Source organism: Sesamum indicum, linkage group LG7 (genome assembly GCF_026168435.1).
Source record: "Sesamum indicum cultivar Baizhima isolate 11 linkage group LG7, ASM2616843v1, whole genome shotgun sequence".
In the NCBI taxonomy this organism is placed as follows: domain Eukaryota; kingdom Viridiplantae; phylum Streptophyta; class Magnoliopsida; order Lamiales; family Pedaliaceae; genus Sesamum; species Sesamum indicum.
This window is the reverse complement of record NC_142663.1, coordinates 4,288,815-4,298,890: the sequence shown is the minus strand read 5'-3', so window position 1 is coordinate 4,298,890 and position 10,076 is coordinate 4,288,815. Positions and strand designations below refer to the sequence as shown.

Below are 10,076 nucleotides of genomic sequence, written 5' to 3'. Positions count from 1 at the left end.
AAAATTTAATATTGGCATTCAACTAGGAATGATTGTAATTATATAGGAACAGTCTGTTTATCTGACCACTAAAACGACATCGTACGCATATAAAACAATGTCATTTGTGTTGATTTAGCACGAGTTTAGGAAAACCTAAATAATTAAACTACCGTGCCAAGTTGAAGTGCGAGAACACTAATCCATGGCACATAAAATGACATTGTTATATTTACTTAGGGACAGTCTTGGAACAGAGTTTTTTTAATTGACCGTTCCTAGATCGTTCCAAGTGCGAGGAACACTAACCCATAACACATAAAACGACATTGTTCTATTTAATTAGAACAGTCTGGATGAATTTTTTATAATTGACTGTTCCAAATGTTAATATAAATATTACATTTAGCCAATTTTTTCTTCCCTCCCTCACTCTCACACTCACCCTCTGTCTCTCTCTCTCTCTCGCGGTCATCGCCTCGCCTTCCTCCGCCGCCACTGTTTGCTATTTGCCGCTGAAGGTCGTTGTTTGCCGTCTGCAGTGAGTTTCTTTGTTCCCTTTTGTCCTTTTTTTTGTTGATATTTCTGAAAATATTTTCAGTAATATATGGACAAATATTTCTAAAAATATTTTCGAACTGCATTTCTGAAAATATTAAAAATATTTTTTCAAAATGATTTCTGAAAAAATTGTGTAGAAAATAATTTATGAAAATATTTGGCTAAAATATATTTTTCTTAAATTTTATTGAAAAACTTATGAAATATTAATTTTTTTGAAGAAAATTTTGCAGAATTTTTTTAAAGAGCTTAAAATATTTTCTTGAATTTAAAATATTTTTTAGAAATTTTAGCAGAAATTAAACTATTGTAATTATTCTATAATTCCATTTTCAGAAAATATTTACATAAAACTATTTTCTATTTTTTGGAAAAATTATGTTTCTGAAAAAAAATTCAACAATTTATGAAATATTACATTTTTGAAGTTTTTCTGAAATTAGAAAAGTTTTATAAATTTTGTTACAGAAATTAAAATAGTTTTCTGAAATTAAAATATTTTTATAGAATTAAAATATAGTTTTTATAAAATTAAAATATATTTCTAAAAATTACAATATTCTTCTGTAATTTTTGTGTAATTTGTGTAATTTTTGTGAAGTGGAATTGTTTAGTTGTGGAATTTATACAATTCTTGTATAATTTATCATATTGTGTAATTTTTTTAAATTTATTGTATAATTGTGTAATTCATCGTATAGTTCTATAATTTATGAAATTTATTGTATAGTTGTGAAATTTTTGTATAATTTATCGTATAGTTGTGTAATTTATCATATTGTGTAATTTTTCTGAAACTTATTGGGTAGTTGTGTAATTTATGAAAGCCTTTTATAATGTAGATGATAATTTACATAATAATGTCAAAGACAATAGTCACAATATTAGGCTAACATTTTAAATAATATTATTATTTACATAATATTGTAAATAATCACAAAATTATCTTAATATTTCCAATAATGATATTCTTCACATAATAATGTCAAGAATCAAAAAATTAAGATAATATTTTCAATAATAATATTATTTACATAATACTGTCAATAATTACAAAATTATCTTAATATTTCCAATAATAATGTCAATAATCACAAATTTTAGGCTAATATTATCAATAATATTTATTTACATAATATTATCAATAATCACAAAATTATCTTAGTATTTCCAATAATATTATGATTTACGTAATAATATCAATAATCACAAATTTTAGGCTAATATTTTGAATAATAATATTATTTACATAATATTGTCAATAATCACAAATTTATCATAATATTTTCAATAATAATATTATTTAAATAATAATGTCAATAATCACAAAATTAGGCTAGTATTTCCAATAATAATATTATTTACATAATAATACCAATAATCAAAAAATTTAGGCTAATATTTCCAATGATAATATTATTTACATAATAATGTCAATAATCACAAAGTTTAGGCTAATATTTTCAATATTAATGTTATTTACATAATACTGTCAATAATTGTACAAAATTATCTTAATATTCCAAATAATATTATTATTTACATAATTATATCGCTAATCACAATATTAGGCTAATAATTCTAATTATAATATTATTCACATAATCAAGTCAATAATCATAAAATAAGACCAACATTCCCAATAATAATATTATTTAATAATCACAAAATTTAGGCTAATATTATCAATAATATTATTTACATAATAATGTCAATATTCATAGAATTAGACCAACATTCCCAATAATAATATTATTTACATAATAATGTCAAAAATTAGAACAATATTCCCAATAAGAGTCATTAAAAACGTATAGTTCCTTTGTGGCCATATACAAATGGATCGAGTATTGCTTAAACTCTTTAGCCCATCAAGTGAATTTTTGTCAGAAGAACTAGTCAAGTTTATCCATTTTTATCTGTCAAAAAAAGACCATGTTGACAGAAACAAAATGGATAAACTTGAATACTATTATAACAAAAAGTTCATATGATATGCTAAAGAAGCTAACAAGCAATATTTGACCCGTTTGTATATATATATAAAGAAACTATATATTTTTAAATAATTAATGAGCACAATAATCATAAATTATTGAATTAGGCTAATCTTTTCAACAATTACAAAAACTAATATTTACTATAATTTGTATAGATTATGTCTAGTGGTACGCCTCCTGTACTACGTGATCGTGGACGTGGTCGCTGCCATGCCCGGCATTTCCAGCAACATTCTCTGATGCTTCTCAGGTTGGGGAAGTAGTCTTTTAACAACCTCCATCACCTGACACGGTCAGGCCGTCAACTGCCCCATAGACTCTAAGTGATGCTCAACCATCTGGCGGGCATCAGCGGTTAAGGAGGTCGGGCAGCAGTCTGCCACACCAGAGGTTACTCCACCACCACCACTATCACCACCAGTCCCCGCACCATCAGCGCGTCAGTATATCAGCCTCGATGACGCGAGCTAAATTTGTTTATGAATATTTTTCATATTATTTTATCTTTAAAATTACTAATTAACATGTCATTTCAAGTCTGACAGCCGCTTCCACGAGCGCATCAATGCAATGGTGCAAGGACACTTTCCCCACCTATGGCCATGTTTGAGGCAAGAGCCGCCAGACACCGACATTTCTGGTTCGAGAGCATGAAGGTAATGTAATTAAAATTAATTTCATATTATCTTATAATCTAAATTATTTAATGAATAATATTTTGTTCAACTTTCTTATTGTAGATGACCTACTCTGGTGGGACTGTGACAATGAGTCCATATCTTGGGTCTTCGACATGTGGGCCGAAAAGTACATTCAGATGACGTTCTCTATCACCCGATCAAGCCTTGGGAAAGCCACTTTGGCAGGCCAACAATATATTGCTCCAACTCCAAGCTTACTAGGCCAGTGAGAACTTCCAGCAGGAGTCCTCAAAGAAGAAGGTGAATCGGATGGTGAACCCCACAGCGTCCTCGACTGTGTACCATTTGGGATCTTCCTCTGTCAACATGTACAAGACGAAGTTGATAAGAGGCAAAGTTTGGATCTTCCTCTGTCAACTGTTTTATTCTTTTATAGGAGGCAAAGTTTGGTCGGCCGCCCAAGCAGATGGAGCTATTCGCCAAATGCTACAAGAAGAAGGAGGACAGCGGCTGGAGCAAGTCGAGGGCAGCTTAGGTGGCAGTAAGTACCTTACTAATACTATTTTTCTAAAAAAAATTAATTCTTGTTAAAATGTCCTAATAATTTTATTTTTTTTGCAGGAGAAGTTCCAAAACTTGATGAAGGACCATTAACCTCAGCCTACGGTCAGTGTGAAAGCGATAAAAAATGGCGAGTGGATCGGCCTGGGAACGCACAAGCGGAAGCAGTAAATAAAAATTCATAAATTAGATACCGAATACAATAAAATTATGATTCCAAGGAGTGTACCCTTGGAGTTCCCGAGCGTTCGATGTAGTTAATAAAATAAGTAATAGAAACTAACCGGGGCTTATGGTAAAATTAAAAATGAAAAGTTCAAGAAACGTAAATCAAGAATTACCTTTTTGCTTGATTTACTTCGAACTTCTTTTCATTGATTCATTCACGCGAGACGTCAACATAGAAGTCATCTAGAGACGCGTCCATATCACACTGGAATATGGAATCCCTTAATTCCCTTTGCTAGAAGAGAACAAAGAAGAAAAAAAAGATCAAGTGTGTATAGAGGGGGGCGCACCGATTTTGGAGTGTTCTAGGGTAAGAATTATTTTTGTGTTGTATTATCTTATTAGTTATTCCAAATCACTAATATATATACCTTGTATGGATGTACTAGAATGTGTCTAGGTTCATTCCACAATCCATAAGATAATATATTATTTATTCTAAATAAAGAATGACTAACATAGCACTTTCCAATAGTGAGAATTCATAGTCAATTATTTCCTTTCCTAGAATTATCCAATGAGTTTTTACTTAGGGTGTTTGGCTGATTTTATTGAGATAAAATGAAAGGCCCAACTAATTCTAATTAAATACAATTTAATTAAAATTCACCTAATTAAGCCCATCATATATTTAATTCAATTAAATACATGAGCGTAATAAGCCTTTATTAATTAATAAGTTCAATTTATAAAATAATAAGGGCACGCCCAATATAAATTAATCCTATTAATTTGTCTTTGGGCTCCTCCATCCAATTAATTTCTCATCCCTTCTCCATAATTTGTGTGTGACTCTTTAGATTCCCCTTTCAGCTAGACTTTAGATAGTGTCAAACACTTTTATTAATTAAATCTAATTTAATTAATAAGGGTTGATCAAGAAAGCCCAACACCATGGATGAACGTCTAGCAACAGTCCATGCCACTAGAGACTAGGCAAATATCCATGTGAACTTTTAGGCTCTTGCGTCCGTTCGAGTACGGTCCTTTCGTCTACCGTCTCCCGGCCGTAGTTTAGGGGCATGAAATTGGGTATCAGCTCCCATCTTGGACTAGGCATCTATGCTTAATATTTGAGATTGCGTTATGCCAAATTGCTCGACATAGAAATCTATTTTCCTATTCGACTAATGACTGTAGCCAAAACTTAATTGAGCGTGAACGCATCTCCAAGTACATAAGAGATACCTCTATCACGTATTGACAACAAACGGATCCTCTTCTTGAAACTCACCGTCCTCGTTACATACTTTGACTGCACTGGACAAGGCTTATGATGATCATATTTGGGACACGATCATCTCTCGCACAAATCCAAGATACAATCATCGCACACACGTGACTGTCGTGATTCCTCAAGTTTGAAGACTACTCCCGTACTATCTGAGCCAGAAATTCAATTCATACCGATCAAGCCTCCAAGGCTTCCATATAACGATCTCCGCATGTCAGTTCAGTCGATTTGACACCTAGCCAATCAACCCTCTAAGATCGCATAGACGTCCCACATCTGTCGCCAATGAAACACAACAACACTCATAAAATGAATGCAACTCATATTGCAAATCTCTATAGGACACTCGATGCCCATTTTCGAGGTCGTCGACTTAGAACATTTAAGACCCAACCCCTGGCAGTTAGTTTAATGATCGTTATTTAATGCACAGTCCAACTATTTCATGGTTGTTGAAGTGGTCTATGGGCTTTGTTGTGATATTTAAAAGAACTGCAAACATATATAATGAGCACAATAAATAAAATGCAAATAGCGAATACTCATTTTATTCACCAAAAAATATTACATGGAATCAAGCTATTGTCAAAATAGATTACAAGTATGTTAATCTAATTGGCTTGCAGGTCACCTATTCTAACACAATAACCACCATACTCCCACCGAATCAGAGGCTTCGGTGGTGATGACCGAGCAGTAGATGTTGTTGGCTGCAGTTGGGGACAAGAACAAGGGCCATATATTCAGTCTTGTTTTAGAGGCCACTTCTCCAGTCGGACCTACACATCACCACCGCCACCTTCACAACCAAACCTACCCATGGAGGACTGCATTGGTCGATTCGAGACGATGATGGCCATGATGAGAGAGATGCGGGACAGTAACAGCCGACCGCCTCCACTAGCGGCCCAGCACCAACTCCGACAGACCCTCTGGCCCCGAACGAGGACGATATAGATGTCGCTGACGATGAGGATTTAGATTAGGTTTTAATTTTTTTTTTCAATTTTGTAATTGGATGATATTTTATACTAATATAATATTTTTTTTATTAATTACTCATGTATCATAATGTTTATTACATTCCATTATTTCATATTTATTTAATTAATTAAATTTATAAATATAATTAATTAAAAATTTATTAAATTAATTAATTATATATTAAAATTTATTGTAATATATAAATTAAATTATTTATTAAAATTTATTAAATATATAACTTTGAATATCTATTAAAATTTAATACATTAATTAAATTATTTCTTAGTAATTTATTTTATATTAAATAATTTATAAAAAATTTATTATAAAATAAAAAATTAGGAACGGTTTTAGTAATTGTAAAGAAAATATTACAAATCTAAATAAATGATCGTTCCTAATACCATTGCTAAAATAATTCGAAATATGTGTTCCTAAATAATATTGACCGTCCTAATACAATTGCTAAAATAATTTTAAAGATATGTTCCTAAATAAGGATGATTGTTTCTAATACCATTGCTAATACAATTTTAAATACGTATTCCTAAATAAGATTGATCGTTCCTAATACTATTGCCAAATCAGTTTTAAATAGTTTTTCTAAATAAGATTGACCGTTTCTAAAATAGTTACAGAAAACTGTTCCAAATAAAAAATTAACCGTGCCTAATACTATTGCAAAGATTGATAATAAAACCGTTCCAATGACCATTCCTAAATATATCATCAATATAAATAAATACAATTCCAAAATTCAGGCATGAGTATTACAAAGACTGTTCCAAAAGTAACCCACAATAAATAATATAACCGTTACAAATGTCATCCGATCCATTCCAATTAAAAAAAAAAACTTTTTATACAAATTCAATATTATGAACGGTCACCAACAATGTGTTACAAAATACCGTTCCTAAATATTTGGTGCCATCTATAAGGACGGAAGGTGAACTGTTCCAAAATCGTTTTAAAATCCAGTTGAAATTAATTCCATCAATTCCAAACCATTCCTAAGGAAAAAAAAAAGAAAAAAGCCGTTCCTAAATTCGCCCCAAATCCCTCTCTTTTCTTTTTTTTTTTTTGGTAGTGAATATGGTTGACTTCTATTGACGCAAGGAGAGTTGATCGTTGGCCATAATTAGAACTCTATCCATATGGCATGACTGGATCATGCCATATAGATGGAGAGATTGCCTTATAGATATGTGGAATATATCTAGACACATTTTCACTTATCTATACAAGACATATATATGTGTATGTGTATAATTACTATGGTAATAATTACATAATACACACAACACAAAGTACTCTCATCTCCTCTCTAATTCAGCCGCCCCCTTCTCTCTCACTTGGTGAGAGTTTGATTTTGATCTCTTCTAGCAAAGGAATGAAGGTCTTTTTCATTCTGGTGTAGTGTGGATTTTCTTTGGAGGATTCTTCCGTTGGCATCTTGGGTGAACAATTTAACTCAACTAGCCGGTTGGAAACTTGAATCGAAAAGGTAAAATCCCGTTTTTAGGTTTATGTATCTCTTACGTTTCTTATACCATAGCCTTGTATGAACTCGTTTTCTTTTATTTCATACTACATCGAACGCCCGGGAACATCAAGAGAACACCCCTTGGTTGGACCGCTTAATTCTTTATATATGAGTTTTTACGTTTTAATTCTCTCACTCGCTTCCACTAGCGCGTTTCCGTGCCGATTAGCTTGCCTTCATATAATACAAGGCTTATCATAATTAATTACGAGATAAGAGTAAGGGTAAATTACAAAGACCTCCCCTGAGATTCGGCATAATTACGAATACCCCTCGTTGTTTGAAAAATTATAAGTATCCCCCCTTTATGTTTGATGAAATTATGTAATCATTGGATGGAGGTATGAAATTGTCAAATTTGCCCTTACTGTAATTTTTTTATTTTTTTTGGATGGAAAAATTTTAAAAATAATGAAAAACATCCACTTAGTCCATAAAAAATATAATTTTTTTAAAAAATAAATAAAATATAATTTTTAATCTACAAGGGCATTTTGGTCAGTTTACCAAATATTGGATGAAAACTTAACGGATTAAGCTAATTATTAGACAACTATTAAAATCAAGAATGTATTGGTAATTTTTCAAACAACGAGAAGATATTCATAATTTTACCAAATCTGAAGGGAGGTTGTTGTAATTTTACCCTAAGAGTGATAATACCGGACCAAGGTAATAAAAAGTAAACGGCCTATTACTAAGGATTAGCCGAGATATCCTTAAGAACAAGTAGACGGAGTTCTTAATGTTATCAATGATTCTATTAATGCATATTTAAAATTTAAAAAAATATAATTTTAATAAGTTATTCATTAAATTTAAAAAAATAATAATTTTAATAAGTTATTCATTTCATTTCTTTGTCAATTAATTTAACAAGTATAAGAAAAAAATTAATCATGCACCTATACATTAAATGTACTCTATCCATCTTATAATAATGCATTTGAAAAGTAATGTATTAAAATAGAATGAAAAATAAATACGTAGGACTACTTAAAAGTATTTGACCAAGAACTTTTATTGTCTAAAAGCAAACCATAGTAATTTGCCTCAAAACCAAAAGAATAAATGAATCAACAAATCCAGTATTATACTATTTCTTCCTAAATAACAAATTAGACTAAAGTAGAACATCTGGAAGTGGAAGGATCGTAAATCGCTGGAAGCAAGTACTTCCGCCCATTCGCACCATGCGCATTGTAGCTAGCACCAGTGGTGGAGTCCACCAACAAGTCCCCAGCATAACCTGGGTAAGCCCCTTTAGCATAGACTCCAGGGCAAGCCGACGTAGCTTCCAGCGGGGCACCCGACGGGCCCTGATAGAACCCATTCCCAAATGGGTTTGTGGCGGTTCCGGCCAAAAGCCCGGATAAATTGATCACCATCCCGTCCATGCCTAAATCATTGTTGGGCGCAACCAATGGGAGGCTCTGCGGGCCGTAAACGGGCTGGTGGAATGGCCAGGCACAGAATCCAGGGCACTGGGTCTCAGAGTTGCCAACCCAGATGTAGGCAAACTTGGAATTCTTTCCATTCACGACTGCACTCTTAGACCCGTGAGATCCGCACCTGTTGACGCAGAACCCTCCGACGGTGACATCCGAAGCCGTTAAGACGACGTTAATGGCGTTCATTTGCTCACCCTTGGAAGCCAATTGGAGAATCTGTTTCTCGGAAAGCGACTTCCCGAGCGAGTAGCTCTGGTCGAGGAGCTGTTTGCCCAAGTAGAGAGAGACGGACTTGGAGTTAGCGAGGTGGTAATACTTCTCTGTAGTCTTCCACCACGCGGCTACCGACGGTTGGCTCTGAGCGGGCATGGAAGAGGACAGGGAGGTGATGAAATCAGATACGATTGCCCTCTGGGATGGCTTGAAATTTCCGTACCATATGAGGTTCACGGAGATTCTGCCATGGAGAAGAGCGCCTTTGTGGTATCTGATCAGCTGGGTTTGTGGGTCTTCAACCCAACCGCTGGGCATTGCTCTTGATGCAAAGCAGACATTCAAGAGAGAAATGAGAGCTAAGAATTTCACAGTGAGAAAAGTAGAAGCCATTTGTGTTTTACAATGAAGTGAGAGAAAGTCAGAGGTTGAGGTGGTTCTGAATGTGGAGATGGTGAAGACTGAAAGAGGACGAGGGTATTTATACAAGGGAGATACCATGTAGTTGGGGGAATAGGAAATTTTGAATTGTTGAGACATGAATTTACGTGTAAATGGCGAGGAGAGAGAGAGATGCAACGCGGTTTAATTAGTAGCAGTATTGAACGGGTAGGCGTTGCTTTTTTGGGTATAGACCAGAACAAAAAGCATGCATTACAGCTTGATGCATCTATAGTT

The 10,076-nt window shown here is 33.2% G+C and overlaps 1 protein-coding gene and 1 long non-coding RNA gene across 2 annotated transcripts; one reads left to right on the top strand and one right to left on the bottom strand.

Moving 5' to 3' along the window:
• Nucleotides 1–379: 379 nt before the first annotated feature.
• Nucleotides 380–4,444, top strand: LOC105165938 (uncharacterized). Its single transcript, XR_848119.3, has 5 exons — nucleotides 380–520; nucleotides 2,696–2,979; nucleotides 3,078–3,196; nucleotides 3,281–3,722; nucleotides 3,803–4,444. It is a non-coding gene; the product is annotated as an uncharacterized LOC105165938 (long non-coding RNA).
• A 4,293-nt stretch (nucleotides 4,445–8,737) lies between these two features.
• On the bottom strand, nucleotides 8,738–9,872 carry LOC105165937 (protein PHOSPHATE-INDUCED 1). Its single transcript, XM_011085089.3, has one exon. It carries the CDS (start codon nucleotides 9,789–9,791, stop codon nucleotides 8,853–8,855), a length of 939 nt encoding a protein of 312 aa, XP_011083391.2. The 5' UTR covers nucleotides 9,792–9,872; the 3' UTR covers nucleotides 8,738–8,852.
• Between the last annotated feature and the right edge of the window lie 204 nt (nucleotides 9,873–10,076).

Coding starts and splice junctions, on each gene's coding strand:
- LOC105165937 (XM_011085089.3), bottom strand. CDS start 9,791: ATGGCTTCTACTTTTCTCACTGTGAAATTCTTAGCTCTCATTTCTCTC.